Raw genomic sequence first — 17,472 nt, 5'->3', positions numbered from 1 at the left:
AGTGCTAATTACTAGAAGACAGCAAAGTAAAAGAAAAATAATTGGAGAAGATAACAAAATACAAAGACCTGCAACTAGAAACAGGAACAACTGTGGCAAAAGAAAGCAAAGATAATACCAATAGGAATAGGAGCCTTGGGTGCAATCCCAAAATAACTGGAGTACCACACCATCGGCACTGACAAAACTACTATTAGTCAATTGCAACAGGTGGCTCTAGTTGGAACAACTTACATCCTGCATCGATACCTATAACACCATTAATCATCAACATCTGACTGTTCCAGATCCTTGGGAAAGACTCGGGCCTCTGATATTATTGGAGAGTCAAATATCTGCTATGACTATGGCAATTTCTATGCTATCTCCATCCATCTCCTCCACATTTTAAGGACATTTACTGCAGGTGGAAACAATGATATTTTAAAGACTCTTGTTATATAACCCATAGGAGGCGGCAATTCATTTTATAGGTAGAAATGCATTTGTTTAAAAGTCATCAATTCATTCAATTAGGGGGAAATGATGCTTAATGATGTATTCGAAATATATAGATTAAAATTGTATTTTTTTAATCATCATGTATCTATTTTTCTGGCCTTATCCCTCCCTGTGACTCTGCCATGCTGCTTAGTGCCTAAAGGCATATACTTTAGCTTGGCTATCCTGGCTTTGGATTAGCATGTGGGTGTGGATGTTGAGTTTTGTGAGGAAAACTCCTCAAAAAGCATAGGCAGATCGACCAAATCTTCATTTTTGAATGAGGGCAGAAGGCTTCTCATGTCCTTTCCTGCTCTGTGGCAATTAGTAATTTAGAATAAATTATCTTGAATAAAATATTTGAATGAATAAACGAATACATCATTTCAGCTTTAGCCAAGAGTATAAATATAAATTAAAAGTATTGTATTAATAAAAAATAGTGGATATCTTAATAGCAATAAAATAAATTGCTATACCTAAGATTTTTTTAAAAAGCCTTTATTTAAAAATTCACACAATTAATTCAAATCAGTCCTGTAGAATGGTTGTAACTCAAATACAGAACTCTTTATGTACTTTTTAAAGTCAGCAGCTCAAATTTTGAAATTCAGAAACTGTGTTCATGTGACAATAATATGAGAGAAAATTCAGTTATCAGAGAAAGTCATGCCAGCCTGCTGCTTTTTCTGAGTAATGGTGTATTTTGCAGTGTTGTAATATTCCCTACGTAGTAATATATTGAATACTACTATAGCCAAAAGATTGATGATACGAATGCTCCCTCATTAATATTGAGGAAAATGCCTTTCCTCAACATACTGATCTTTAAAAATAAGCAAGATTGCTATTTTTTAAAATGGAAATGAGCCAATGGATGTGAACAGGTGCACGATTACAAAACATCATATTTAATGTTTGTGTCATCTTATTGAACTCATTTACATTTCACCAGCAATAATAATAGAATAATATTGACCTGCATTTTGATAAAGCGGTTGCAAGAATGATTTAACTAAGGTTCTAAGACAGGCATGTCCAATCAATGGCCTGTATTGTTAGTACTGGAAAGCTAATAATGAGGCCCCACAAGGTAATAAAAATATTTTAAAATAAAGGAAATTTGATGTCTATATACTTACCTATGTTATATATTTTATATGCATCCCAAAACAATTCCTCTACACTCAATGTGGCCCAGGTAAGCCAAAAGACCTGACACCCATGGTCTGAGGAGCTGAAAATACTAAATAAATGCTAGGTCTCATATTGCATATGAAAACATTCATTTTCTATAAATTTTTGATAAGATTTTTTCCCCAAATACTATATATCACATAGTATTTCAAAACAATTTATTTTCTTATATTGGCAATGTTCTTTTTGTTTGGTAAATAAGTTTGATATCAATAAGTAAGTTGGTTGAAACTTTTCAGTTGCTTGTGGTTAATGATATAAAGCACAGCAAGGGCCTTTTGTATCTCATTCTGACAGTTATTTGGGACCAAATACTATAAATGTAAATGTTTTTTGATTAATCATTATTATTGCACTAAATTTGATTATCCAGAATTTGATTATAACTCAGATGTTTGCATACTTAGCAAAAAAGTTTAGTATCCCCAAAATCTTATATTTTATTTTAGAGGCTATGTAGGGAATAAAGAATACATTCATACCAGATGTGGGTATGAAGAAATAGTCATATGATTTTCTGAAGAACATGTAGAATTAATAACTGACATATACTGCAATGTTGTAGTGCTATACTTTCTATTATAGAGTAATCTCAGAACTAGTCTTTGTTCCTATAAAGTCTCTCTCTCTCTCTCTCTGTATGTGTGTGTGTGTGAGAGAGAGAGATTGTTGTCTATTTATTCCCAGAATTATGCTTGTTTTTCATTCTTACACCCTTCCCCTTATTATCCAAATGTTTACTACTTTAAAAATAAACTACAACTCTTCATACATTATTTTATGATTAAATAGTTATACTAAGATGTGTGTTGACATGATTTTGTATTTACAAATGGGCCAATAGAACAAAGATCTATGATGACTGGATTGAAAATTCATTTGGTACACATCTGGAAGAGAAACAATCTATTTTGCACCTTCCAAGATAATGCTCAAATTGGAACATATTGGAATATGACATCTTTGATATCAGCTTTTTTTCAACTTTAGAAAACATCAAGCTAGTACAGAATCTGCATGCACTGTTATCCAGATCCGCATTTCCGAAGTATTTATACATATATAGAAGTTGAACAGAATGGATTGAGTGAACCTGATAAGCTGTTACATGGCTAGTACTGATTAATTGTGCAAAATTATTTCTACTAACAACAGGTACACAGAAATTTGATCTAATATTCATAAAATACTTGCAGCATATTTCTCATTGGATTAATAATAATCATTAAAATATATGTACTTCAGAACGTTATGAAGTTCCATTAAATAAAATCTTTCTAATTTTTCCCCATCATGGCTATGCTACAGTTGCCTTTTGAAAATAAAGACAAATCTAGTATTTTAATATATGCAAGAGATTGATTGATATTGGATAAAGTTATGTTGGTAAAACAGATTGGAATTTCTTCAGACATGTTCCATTCTATATCCATCCCAAATGAGATTTTAAAAAAGTCTTAATTAGATAAGGTATTCTGCTCTCAAAAGTGTTTCTTTGAACCAATGCTATAAAATAGAGCCTTTGTAACAAGAGAGTGATACATTGCAAAAAGTACACATAAAGGGTTATTTGTTAACTCAACAATTAAAGGATAAAATGAGATAGAAAAATTAACAGAGTGCTTTTTCCACTCCATGAAGTGTCAAAATAGATGTGTTGAACACAGTAGTCAACCACCATTTCCAAGTATTAACCATTTATAAATAAGTACATTTTAATACATACAGTTCATTGTACAGGTTACAATCTGTATACATTAGGGAGGGGCTGAGGATAATGCATTCTTTTTGAACTTTTTCCACGTCTATCTCACAGCTTACATGTACAGACAATAGAACTCTGCTCAAGCAAATACAGTGAAGGGAAAGAAACATATTTCTTTCCTTTATACAGGGGTGGCCAAAAGTCTCAACCGACTGCAGGGATTTGTGCAGCATCCCTACAATAAAAGATCACAACTGTGTGGTGATTCAATATATCAGTAAGAGAACAGAACATGCAATTGAATATTATACTGTACAGGGAAATTCTTTACATCAGATTGATAGAAAAAAGGAAAAGGAACTCAGTATCTTTCCAGCAAGTTGGCAAACCAGAAAGATTTAATACAAAGGAATGTGTGTTGCTGTACAGAGGCAGGCAAGGCAGGCAAAATGTCTCGCTTTTCATGGGAAAGAAATTGTTATGAGAAACATATTTAAAAGCAAAACATTCATTCCCTGAAAACATATCTTTTATATAAACATATTAATGCCTTGCACTCTGTAGAATGACAGAGTAACAGTAAATATGGTAGGTAATGATCTCAAGGTCTGGTAAATGTTCAGGTGGAACAAAGTTAAACTGCCTTGGTTCTCTCATAGTCTTTGTGATAGCAACAAGCAAAAAGCATCTAAGCATCTTCCCTTTTTATTTTTTACTTCCAAGTAAGACTTTCAAGCAAGCAGAAAAGTGTAGAAGCTCGTTCAATTCTATTAAGTCTCTTGAATATGTACTTGTTTGAAATGCAAAAGCAGTCCTCCCCCACCCTCTGTGTGTGTGTGTGTGTTTTTGTATGTATGTATGGATAGATAGGGAGGGAGGGAGGGAGGGAGAGAGAGAGAGAGAGAATGAATGAATACCAACATTGTTGTCTAGGACTGTTTCTGCATTTTAAACAAGTGCACATTCATATATTATAAGGTCCTAATTTGAAATAGCCATTAGATAATACTGTGTTGAGGTTCTATAAGTTAATTCAGTTACCACTACACAAAATACTCTGCTATGAAATTTCAGCCCTTAATATGATTTTTCTTGTTAGGGGAACAATAATAATCCAACAATGATATTCAAGTAATTAGGGAGGGGAGGCGCAGTTTAGCTATCTACCCCTTTGTGCTTGTGCCTTAGGTTTGTCCTTCCCTTTTCACAGCAACCATAAATTCAGTGAAGGCATCAACATGTAAAAAGAAGTATATTAGGTTTTGACCCCTCTAAGCCCTTTTAAAAAGCTGAACTCTAAATAGCTGAAGGTCCTGAAACTCCAGTGTTAAGTAATGCAAGATGGGGAGAGAGATGCAGCTTTCCATTCAAGAAATTACTATGGGCTACCTTAAGGAGAGAAGAAAAATTTATAGGCACAAAGTGTTTTTTTTAAATGTAAGGTGCAGAAAAGCTGGCACTTCGGTTTTTATTAGATGATCATGAACAGTAGAAACTTGTTAACTCCTGTCTAAGGCCAAGTGAACAGCTTGGAATTTCAAAATGGATGCATTTTGTTCCTTCTTTTAGCACATTTTGTAATAAAATTTGAAAGAATAAACATACTGCCTTCCCTCTTTGCCCTCCCCATGATAGTTTCTACTTCACTAAAACAGCAAAATAATTTATATTTCCAGATATTCGATATTTTTGAGAGCCTCAAAGAAACTTTTGATATAAGAATAAATAATTGAGCCATTTACCAAGCTAGCAACTCTCTCCCCTGGAGCCAAGCCAAACTTAACATGTATTAAGATTTCTACATTATTCTTAGGACCTGGTAGCAATCTTACTTGGACCCAGCTTACCTAATTGTTTCGAATTCTTAGAAGTCAGCATTACAGTACTAAGTCTCCATAGTCCTCTAGAAAGCAAATTCAGGGGCCAAACAAGACAAAATTAATGTGTGAATGCAATTAACATGCCCATTTTTTATATATGACTAAGCAGTAAGATGGACCAGTGAAGACAGAGAGAGGAAGTAGCTTCCTCTTTCTGCCAGTTAAGCTGTTTTACATTTAATAGGAAGCCTCTGTTGATGATTTTGGAGAGGTAATTTTTGTAATGATCTTAGGAAAGGGAGAAAGAATTCAATTTCGCTTAAGACTGCTTAGACTTCATATCTTTACTAGAATCAGCTGGTACATCTTTGACAGCCAGATGCACAATAAATTAGCATCTATATTTTTGTTCACGAAAATATCCAGTGAGCAAAAAAACTTTCTGCAAAGCCCGAGTAACACCATGTGGTGGATTTGGTAAAGCAAGCATACATTCACAGTAAAAGTCATATAGGACTTGAGGCTGTGATTTATTTGGTATGTTGATTTCATAGAAAATAGTTCTGAAACTCCAGCTTAGGCATGTGATGTGCACACATGTATAAATAAAAAATATTAGTACAACACTTTTGCATGTCTTTAAACAAACAAAAAGCAGCATGGCAGATCAATCTGTGATGTGGTATTAGCCACTCTCTCTTAACTATCCTGAGTTTTTAAAAAAATCCTTTGAAAGATGAATTAAAAGACAATTAAATATATTATTTTGTGCTGTGTTATATCTCAAGACAGTATATGATAAGCAATAAAGAACTAAGCTGAGAGCAAATCCAGAGGGAATTATTCTCTGGCAGATCTTCAGAGAAATTTGTCTTTTATTTCATGTGAGATGGTTATTTGGTAACTAAAAGCACAACAATTAAGCCTCAGATGCACCTAAAGAAAATTGCTGGAAGAACACAGCATATATTTCTCTTTGTACTAAAAATGATTTCAACTTTTGAGGCTTATATACAATGTCAGTACTTGTGCTGTATACCTTGAATCATTGCTTCTTTTTAAAAAATATATACTGAACGACAAGAGCTTTTTATAATGTGGGTATCATTTATGTTTAAATAACCATTACTGATCATAGAAACAAATGCAACTATAAAGTGCACCCAATTTACAGAGAACAGGTGGCAAATCCATCAGTGCAAGAATCCTGTGAAATCACAACACAGTACTGTTTAAGAGACAGAGAAAAATTTGCCCAACAGCAGTAATAGATATCTCATTTTGGATGAGTATGCCATTTCTTTTACTAACTGCTAAATGTAAACAATTATGGTACAGCGAACCCTGTGACAGTGAAAATGGAGCCAAATCCAAAGTTATGAGTTTTCATTCATGAATATTGAAATCTTGAAATTATCAAGTTAGTTATGATTCCACCTTCCATATGACAGAGATAGTTTATTAATTATTTTTAACTTTATTTACCAGGAAAGAGTGGATTGTATCTCAGTGCACTTATGCTGATCATGTGCACTGTGGTACAAGCAATTATATAAAGGCTCAAAATCAGAACATAACAATCTGACCCTCCTCTGCCTAGTGTGAGAAAATAGGTTCTAGCTTTTCCAAGATATAAGCCAGATAAGTGCAAAAGTGTTTTCAAAATAAATCACTGATAAACACAACTTTGTTGATGCAAATTCCAGTTTTAAAGAGTTTAAAATTGAAAATAACCATTTTTCATTAAGCAGGAGGAAAGTTTTACAAGGCCCAGAATCCAAACCATCTACGAGATAAAAGAAATATGTGAGAAAAACAGCAGTGGCTTTGTTCTGATCATTAAAAAAAAGCAAATATAGAGTTGTATCTTTATATTTTTTTATGAAACTTTTCCTTCACTTCTCTCACACTCCTGCATCATACATACACATTCACACTGAAAGAAAAGAGAGAACACTATTGTTGGTTTCACTCAGTTAAATAAAAACTAAAGAATGTCCCCAGCTCTTTGAAAAAAAGCATTAGCAAATATCTGAGATTCTTTGACACCAGCATGCCATAGCATGAATCAATCAAATTAGCAATTTTCTATTTAGCAAGCAAATTTTGTACTGTGACCAATTCAGGAGGGAAAAACGTGTGCAAAAAGTTAGAAAGAATCAAAATCAAAGTAAAAGTTCAGGTAATCCTAGATTTACGACCACAATTGATCCCAACATTTCCATTGCTAAGCAAGACAGTTATTAAGTGAGTTTTGCTCCATTTTACTATCTTTCTTGCCATGGTTATGAAGTAAAATCACTGCAGTTAGTTACACTAGTAACACAATTGTTAAGTAATCTTACTTCCTCAATGACTTAACTTGTCAAAAAGTTGTAAAAGGAGATCATATGATCCAAGAACACTTCAACCATCATATATACTTGCCAGTTGCCAAGTGTCAACTTTTGATCACATGATCATGGAGCTGCTGCAACAGTCATGTGAAAAAAAATCACATTTTCAGTGCCATTGTAACTTTGGTCACTAAATAAATGTAAGTCAAGGACTACCTGTAACTTTGGAGATGTTACATTTCACTCAGAGAAATATGCCAACTTATAATAAGGATACAAGAAATGACTAGAGAAAATAGTGATTAAAATTGTTACATTGATCTCTTTGCCTTTCTGAACTTTTTCAGGAGACAGAAAAAAACATATTTTATCATACACTTCAATTCATATGAAGGAACTCCTGAATACAGCATTTTAAAAAATAGTGTCATAAAGCACAGTGGAAGGTGTTCTGTATTTTAAAACCATTAGGATAGTTTGACAAAAATAATGAAGAAAAATTAAAGGGTCAGGATCCTAGCTATTCACTTCTAAGCAACAATGATATGAAGAAAAACATATTTTAAAGAAAATATGATTTTTAGAAGACCAATTTATCCTCTGAATGACCAAAATGCAGAATGTTTTCTTTTTTGGCCTGATTTATGTTTCTGCCCTAGAAATGAACCCTCCATACAATTGGTTTCTTGATTCACATATAAATTCATAAGAGTTTTCTAATTTTAGATACCCAGATAGTACTCCAATACCCCTAGGAAACATAAACAATGATCAGAGATGATGTGAAGTATAATCCAGTATCTGAAGACCCAATGTTTTAAAGCATTTGATTAATTCTTTTTTAAAATGAATTTTACTGATTATCAACATGTCTCCAATGTGATTTGTTCCAACAGGAAGATGTGCACTAGAAAATGGACTGGATATCTAAGATAGAGAATGAAATCAGCACTGACTGTTGGGCTGAAGTGGAGAGAACTTTAATTTCTCCCTAAATATTTGTTCAATGACTTGGAAAAAATAACAGTTTTAAAAGCTAGTACCAACAGAAGGGTAAAGGTAAGATGCTAAGAATAAATATGATTTTTTTTAAAAAGTGCAACCCTATCAGAAAGCAGACTGGGTTTTATGCATAGCTCTTTGTTAATACTAAAAACAAAGATCCCTCATTTTCAAAGATTAACAGCTCTTTGGACCTAATGAGCTAACACCAACTGAAAAGCGTAATTCCCCAACAAAAATAAAGGTCAGTACACAAAAAAATGGTCAGACTGTATTTAAATCAATTCAATTTTGAAATTAAAACTTTTCTTCAAAGAGCTGGTTACTTCCCTTGAGTGTGTACATAATTTGACTCAGCCCCCATACTGTACATTTAATTAACTAATTGGCAGCTGAAAATTGTATGGTGCTGGCTTTCTCTGAGGTCAGCTGTGTATAGAAGAGAATTTGGAGCATGTCTTGGACTGCCTCATTATCATACAGAAAACACAGGTTATCCCCTGGGTGGTAGTCTGCTAGTAAATACAAATCTTAGAAAGGAAGAAAAAACAGCAACATAAGATGTGAATTCAGCCAGGAAAAATGTGCTAAAAATTAAAAGGCTCTTACTCCAAGACACATCCATTTTAAACATTAGATTCCACAAATGGTCTCTTTGGTTTGATTGGGGATGTCTGCCCTTGCCTGGAGTCTCTGGAAAGTTGCCTATAGATGTTGTCCTGATATGCCTGTGCAACAGGCAGTGTCCTGGCCACCTTAACATCAGGATATGAAGAAGTTTGGCTAACTCTTTCTAGAAGCTCTCCTCTGGAGCCATTGGCCAAAATCCCGTGTGGACTGTAATAGTCATCCTCCAACAAGTGGCCATTCTGTGCATTGTTAGTTTTGTTATAAAAGGCAAGGCTGCTGACTGAAGAAGGTGGGCTGAATGTTTCTGGCTGAGGAAGATTTCCAGGAGATGTAGGGCTTATAACGGTATCCACTGAAGATACAGCCCAGGTTCTGCTTTGTTGGTGTAGGTGAGGATACTGCTGAGTCCGGGCTGTTTTATCTATGATTCCCATGAAAGGTGTGGTCCTGGAGCGAGCAGGTTCACTGGGGTAACCACCTTGGGTTGGAGATACTGGGGAAAGCTCATCACATGATCTGTCATATGCTGGTTTAAGCGGAATCTCCATCTGTTGAACAGAAGCAGAAGGTCGGAATGGGGGAGTCAAATTGGGAGTAGAGGAAATGCTACTGCTAGAAGGGGAAAATCTGAGACCAACACTTTGAGAATGAAGCAGAGGTCTTGGAGTTGGTGGATGAGGCTTTATTTCATTGGAATTTACTGTAATGGGCCTTCGTATCAAATGGGATATGTCAGGAGAACCAAGCTGACTAGAGGGTAGAGAGGAACGTTCCAAATCAAGCTTTGCATGACAGACTGGATAGTAGGAAGCTGACTGGCTCCGCCCAATCTGTGGAGTTTGACTATATCTCATCCCTCCACGATAAGCAGAGGAAGGTCTTTGTGGAAGATCCTCTTTAGTCAGCCCTCCATGCTGACAGATTGCCCCTGCACTTAGACTGGCTTGAACATGCTGCACAGGTCGCCCATCTCCTACTATTCCCCCAATAGAGGTCTGATACACCAACCGATTTTGGCCCCCAGCCATTTCTGCCAGTGAAGACTGAAATTTGTTGGCCACAGAATGGGATACTTGGCCATATGTTCCTGTTGGGATTACAGTACTACAATGCCCAGCTGAACTTGATTGGTTGCTTCTGACAATCTGTGCCTTGGCAGGTTGCAACCTAAGTCCTTGTTGTGGAACTGCAACAGGTAGTGGAAGCATCTGGAAAGATCTCTGTGTCATTTTAGAAAGTGGAGACTTGGGCCGACTAGGAAGTTGAGTGATGTTGGATTCTTGCTGGTATCGTACTGGTGAACTGGACTGAGCTCTGTAGACACTCACACTATCTGCAGGAGGACTGGCTCGATACTGAGGGCCTCTACGAAGGGGTGAAGGAGGGGGGCTTTGATAATCCTTTCCTTGGCTACCAATTGGTGGTGGACTAAAACGGTAAGAGGAGGGCTGGTGAGCAGGAGAGGTGTGTGGTGGACTAGGCCTATATTGAGAATTCTGGTGTGTTGGAGAAAGTGCTGGTGAGGTGGGTTGATATCCTTGCCTTGTTGGTGATCCTACAGAATTATTTGATCTGAAGTCAAAGACCTGATGTGAACCAAGTGGTGAATTGGAGATGTAGGCAGAGTCCCGATGGACAGGTGAAGATGGTGGACTTTGGATAATGGGCAATGTTGGGCTAGGTCGTGATTCTGTCTGCAAGCCAACAGAAATGTTTTCTACATCTTGCTCAAGATATTCTTCTTCCAAGATGTCTTGTACTGCATACAACTCTTCTTCCTGTGTTTCTGATTCAGATGCTGCAAGGGGTTGTTGTTGTAGTTGCACCTGGGTCTGTCTGCACTCTTCTTCTACCCGCAGAAGGAGCCGCTGGATTTCACGGTTGTTCGGACAAAGTTTGATGGCCTCATTCAAATCCTCCAGTGCTGCTGAAAACTGCCTGTTTTATCCAAAAAGTGACAAAATAAAAAGAAAACAAGAGAGTAAAATTTACTCTGGATAACAATGGCTTCAATATGAATTTGGTATGCATAAAATTGTAGCTAGCTTGAGGAGTAGGAGTTCCAAATCTTATGAACAAAATTATTCAGCTGTGTATTTCTTCCATTTATCCAGATGAAGAAACAGACAATATTTCCAAGATTGCACTCTTGGAGATGAGGGAACAAAGACAATATGTTGGGATATTTCAGATCTGTAGAGCTCTGTTTCTCCACTAGTTTAGGTCTGAGCATTTGCCAGTTTAAGGATCCAGACAAAAAGCACACTGACCTGCATTCAGCCAGTGGATTCTGTTCTGAATATTGCTGTCTTGGAAATGAAGAGAACAAGGATAGGAAAGTGTCTAACAAAAAATAATCCCTCACAAGCCTTTGCCTATCCTATGAGGAACAGAAGGGTGGGAAGTTTCAAGGGAGATGGGTTGTCATTTACAGGGACACTGGTAGATTTCGAACCAAATAGTAATCTAGTTGTATGTTTCTGATTGATAGATTTTATCTCTACACTTTTCATGCATTTTTCTTTCCTGTTCAGTTTTTAAAACACACAAATGTGTTTTAAAAACACAAAAACTATTGAACACCTAAAGTTTGACCTATACTGACTATAGATTCTGGGAGGCAAGACAAGAAGATTTTTTTTTTACTGAAGACCCCAAGAATCTGAATGAGGGGAAGCCCTAGCAATTAATTGTGTTAACTGTTTGAACATTATATTGCAACTCTGGAAAAATCAAATAAAACAGCATAAATGTGGAAAACTATAATGCTAATTTGCACTTTAACTCAATTAGTGGAGTTCTGACTGTGGAATGAAGTTTAATTACATCTAGGAGAGACCCAGAGAACAGTATATAGTAACCTAATGGGCAGTTATTGAGCAAAGGGACTCAACTGTGGGATTTTCAGCTCAATCTCACAGAAAGCACACTCTTGTTATCTTACTCTGATCAAATAGAAAGCAGTTTCTGAAAGATAAAGCTCTCCAGCAATTTCAGTATTCTGAAATGTGATCCCACCTTAAGCACATGAACTGGGCTGTACACACACACACACACACACACACACACACAGACACAAACCTACACCTATGCAAAGGTTTTAGGCAGTTGTGCAAAAATGCTGTAAATTAATACTTTCAGAAATAAAAGTGTTCATAGTTTATTTTTTATCAATTAACAAAATGGAAAGTAAAGGAACAGAAGAGAAATCCAAAGCAAATTAATATTTGGGGTGACTACCCTTTGCTTTCAAAACAGGACCAATTCTTACACTTGCACAAAGACAAGGATCTTGTACAACTAGAATCAGATGAATGATTAACCAATTATACCACGTTTTCCTGAAAATAAGACAGGGTCTTATTTTCTTTTGACCCCTGAAATAAGTACTTGGTATTATTTTTGAGGTGTAGGAGGCAGTGAGTGTGGTCATCTCATGGTTGCTGCTGTGTTGCAATATTTTTAGGGAGGACTTATTTCCAGGGGAGGGCTTATTTTAGCGCATGCACTCAAAAGTCCAATTTGGCTTATTATTGGAGGTCTTATTTTGGGGGAAACAGGATACCAAGCAGGTGCTAATGATCATTAATTTTATATGTAGGTTGAAACACAGTCATTAACTGAAACAGAAACAGCTGTGTAGGAGGCTTAAAACTGGGTGAGGAACAGACAAACTATGCTATTAAGGTGAGGTTGTGGAAGACAGTTTCATAGCTGAGCACAGGAACAAGACAAAAGGTAGTTATACTGCATCAGTAAGGCCTCTCCCAGGCAAAGATTTAGAAGCAGACTGAGGTTTCAAGATGTGCTGTTCAAACTCTTTTGAAGGAGCACAAAGAAATGGGCAATGTCGAGAACCACACATGCTGTGGTCAGCCAAGGAAACTTAATGCAGAGATGACAAACACATCATGCTCACTTCCCTTTGGCATCAGAAGATGTCCAGGAATGCCATCAACACAGAACTGGCAGAAACCAGACCCAAGTATATCCATCTATTTCTACATTTTGATGAATCAAAATGTGAAATATTTGGCTGTAGCAGGAGGCAGTTCAAAGGGCTGAAAAGCATACAATAATGAGTGTCTGCAGGCAACAGTGAAGCATGGTGGAGATTCCTTGCACGTTTGTGGCTGCATTTCTGAAAATGGAGTTCAAGATTTTGTCAGGACCAATGGTGTCCTCATTGCTGAGAAATACAGGCAGATACTTATCAATCATGCCATATATCAGGCATGATTGGCCCCAAATTTATTCTGCAGCAGGACAACAGCCCCAAACATATAGCCAATGCCATTCAAAACTAACTTCAGCATAAAGAACAAGGAGTCCTGAAAGTGATAGTTTGTCTCCTACAGAGCCCTGATCTCTACATTATTGAATTCGTTTGGGATTACATGAAGAGACAGAAGAATCTGAGGCAGTCTACATTCTCAGAAGATCTGTGGTTAGTTCTCCAAAAAGTTTGGAACAACCTTGAAGGAGTTCCTTCAAAAACTTTGTGCAAGTATACTTAAAAGAATTGGTGCTCTTTTGAAGGCAAAAGGTGGCCACTCCAAATGTTGATTTAATTTGGATTTTTCTTCTATTCATTTACTTTCTATTTTGTTAATTAATAAAAATAAATTATTAACATTTTTATTTCTGAAAGCATTTTACTTTACAGCACTTTTGCACAACTGCCTAAAACTTTTGCATAGTTCTTTGTGTGTAGATGCATGTGTATATTTTGATCCAACTGCTTTCAACCTTCTTACATAACAGGTAGCCTTATACTTAGAGCAAGTTATTGATTAATCTACAAAATAATCCTCCAAGCTGATGCATGTTATTATGGTGTGAATAAAGGCAATACTAGCAGAATATTCTATAAGGACGTTATGGCAAAACTTAAAAGAGCTACTATAGCTGAAACTATGGAAGGTGCTCAGCTTGATGACAGGCTATAACAGCATCTGAATCTGTTATTTTTGGATTATAATTATATTCTTCCTCAAATATATTCTTATTTGTTCCTTGTGTGGATCAGGACATTTTTAGGAGTGTATGACACCCAAACCTTCATTTCTCTCTGGCTCTCCTCTCACCTGCTGCTGCGTTTGGCCCTTGCTCTTGCATAGTAAGCTTCATAAGATTTCGGTTTCAGCTCCAGTGCTTTAGTAGCAAATTCCTCCGCCATTCCAAAATCCTGCCATTACAATAGGTGCGTAGATAAGTCAATGAAAAAACAGACAGAGAATTTGGGAAGAAAAGAAATAAAATAGATAGATTGTTGTAAGCGGACTGAGTACTTTCCAATATTAACAAAATATCAGACAGCTGGTATCGAGAGATCCAACTTTTTTTTAGATATTATCGGTTCCTAACCTAGGATTGTAAGTGTTAAATCTGTTCTTTGGGCATACATCCAGTCCATGTATCATCATTTATTCCGCCCTAGAAATAGTAAAATCTACTTCATTTTTTTATTTGCAACTTTCTTAGTGCTTCAATACTAATAACTTGAAATAATTTATGGCTTCATACTGACCATTGACATGAACAAGTTGTGGAACATACGTATATATAGTTTCCCCATATTCTTAGGATTGCCTCACTTGAACTGTCATGTGTTGAAGGAATTAGGTGACAGGAACATAGGGATATATTATATAATCTGGGCATTATCAATAATTCCTAATAATTATCTTTATGATTATGTGAAGGATCCTAACTAAATACAGAAGTGCACACATTAACAACTATCTAGGTTGTTCCATACTTGTGTGGCCAGTAGTATATAGAAGGGAAGACATGGCAAAATGAGCAGCATGGGCAAGCTTACATTGTATAAACCTATCATTCTTTAAAACTTTTAAGTGACATTTCTCAGAATTAAAATTCCAAGGCAGAAGTAGCTATACCTGATTTTACCTGAACTTTTTGTTGCACTATAGAGATAGAAGTAGGTATATCTGATTCTATTTGAAATAAGAGTTTCTCAACTAAGCTAGAGTTAATACCATAATTTTGATGAAATAGGTTTGTAATATTAAGTGCCTTGTTGGATGGGATCCCTGGCCCATGTAATCCAGGAGTCTGTTCTACAATAGCTAACCAAGTGTACAAGGCAGCAACTGTAAAATTCTTGTTATTTTTTAAGTTTGTTTAAAATCTAACCTCTTATTATATATCTCAATCACTGTCATTATTATATGATTTCTAACCTAAAAAGTTCTCCTTTTTCTCTCTCACAGCCATATTCCACTATATGCACACAAACACACATTTTATGTTGTTTTAAAGAATGGCTTTGAATAGCATAAAAGACTGTCATGTGTAAGGAGAGTGTAACCTATGCAACTTGAGAACTCACTGTTCTAAGAGAAAGCAAGAGCTTTAGAAGGAAAAGACAATATTTTATATCTACCAGCATCTTTCAATTTGCATACGCACAAATATTTTTTAGAAAATGAAAGGAAGCTATAGTCATAAACTGATGGATTTTTAATTGTTGGAAATAAATCCTAAACTATTGCTTGGCTGTTTCAGAATTAGAAAACGCCAGTGCTCTGTGAAGGACAACCAAGTTACAAAAAGGTGGAGGTTTTAAGGCCATTCTAGGAATATAGGTAAGAGTCTGGTTAGGAAGTGATTAGGAACAGGAAAGGAAGCTGGGAAAGGATCACATTCAGGAATAAGCTGTAAGAAGGAGGGCACTTACATTCATTTTCCTCCGACAGCGTGATAAGTTGAGAAGGAGTGACACCTTCAGTTCCCGGAAAGTTTTTAGATCTTCTCCAAACCCTTCTCGGGGAAACTTCTTCAAAGCATACTGATACCGTTGGGCAGCTTCTTTCACTTTCCCTTTCTAATAAAATGTCAAACAGTAAATGTACCATTCAGTTTTTTTATCTGACTGTTGTAAGAGTTATAGATCAAGAAACTGAATGTGCCTGTAAAAAGATTCTAGAAATAAACAAAGAATATCAGTTATTCTCCTTAAAGAATAACTTTAATCAATTTGGTGATCATTAATAGAAGCTCTATTCTTACAAACAATTCAGGTTCTTTTTCTGCATACCTTTATATTTCTTGCTTTATTGGAGAATCAGTTTGCTAAGAGATACTTTTTGTTGAATGATTAAACATATTAAGAAAGTATTATGTAAGGAAGTAAGGAAAATAAGTTAGAATAAGCAATAACTCCCAATAATTTTCATTATTTAGCACATTTCACTCTAACCAAAATCATGTGCCTAACAGAAATGTAAAATTGCCTAATAATCTCTTCTGGTCTATGGTTTAAGAAGCTGTGGATGTTCTCTTGTTATACAGTTTTCAATTATGAAATTGTTATTTGTTTTTCACAAAAAGTTGAACTCATTAATAGGCAAATGGATTAGCAGAGAGAAAAGGCAACAATTATTATTTCTGTGGAGAAAATGGAATATTGGACACTTACCATGAAGAATATTTTTTGTTTGACGTACTACATCTTCATACTGGACTATGATTTCCCTGCAGTTCAGAAATGGCAAGATTCCTTACCCAAGATCTTTATCGAATCATTCTCTTAATGAAACTTAATGAAAGTTCAATTCCAAAGCAAGATTTAAATAAAGGAAAGGAGGCCCAGTTGATATAATAAAAGAACTAGTGCAGTGATGACGAACCTTTTTTGCCTCAAGTGCAAAAAACACACACGCGCATTGTTGCAGGCACTCGCATACCCACCCCCCATAATTTAATGCCCCCCTACCCTTCTGTGGACTGTGAATTTTTGTGCAAGGCTTCCCTACCACTTCCTGCTCTGGCTGCTTCTCCTTGGCTAATACCCAGTGAGGGAAGAAGTTGCTCTGCCACAAACAGCAATTTGGGGGGGGGGGGGAGAAGGGGATACTCGAGCGTGCTCCTGCGTCAAAAAACCTTCCCTTATCATTCTCTTTTGTAAAGATTGGGCCCTTTTTACTCTGTTTGAGCCCGGTTGCTATATGACCCCCCCACCCCATCAAAGAGGATCCAAGGCACTGCAGTCAATAGAGAAATGCGGAAGGGGGCTGCTGGCACGAGGGAAAAACATGCAAACAGGCAATGAGAAAAAGTGGCTTCCTTCCCTCGGGCTGGCTGCTCTGTTCCCACCACCACCACCTCGCGCTACCAAAGAGGATCCTGCCTGGGTGCTGCAATCCATAGGGAAATAGGAAGACCTGCTGGCACGAGGAAAAGACAAGCAGCAAGGAAAGAAGAAAAGCAGTTTTTTTCCCTCATGGTGGCTGCTGTTGCCCATTTCTCCATTTCACTTTCACACCATGGAGTCTGC

General features: G+C 36.3%; 1 protein-coding gene across 5 annotated transcripts in view; it reads right to left on the bottom strand.

Annotated features, from left to right (window-relative positions):
• Positions 1-4,242: 4,242 nt before the first annotated feature.
• TANC2 (tetratricopeptide repeat, ankyrin repeat and coiled-coil containing 2) overlaps positions 4,243-17,472 on the bottom strand; it is a 325,867-nt gene continuing 312,637 nt past the window's right edge. For all 5 annotated transcript variants that reach the window (XM_014062481.2, XM_087713296.1, XM_087713297.1 and 2 more), the window contains 3 exons: positions 15,874-16,020; positions 14,258-14,358; positions 4,243-11,108 (listed from right to left, as the gene is read on the bottom strand). In XM_014062481.2, the coding sequence (XP_013917956.2) occupies positions 9,167-11,108; positions 14,258-14,358; positions 15,874-16,020 (2,190 nt within the window). In that variant the 3' untranslated portion in view covers positions 4,243-9,166. The remainder of the gene's footprint in view (positions 11,109-14,257; positions 14,359-15,873; positions 16,021-17,472) is intronic.

This window comes from Thamnophis sirtalis, unplaced genomic scaffold, assembly GCF_051295495.1.
Source record: "Thamnophis sirtalis isolate CommonGarterSnake01/CBP01778 unplaced genomic scaffold, rThaSir2_p1.2 scaffold_4, whole genome shotgun sequence".
NCBI lineage: Eukaryota > Metazoa > Chordata > Lepidosauria > Squamata > Natricidae > Thamnophis > Thamnophis sirtalis.
The sequence above is the reverse complement of the archived record's forward strand: the minus strand, read 5'-3'. Positions and strand labels throughout refer to the sequence as shown.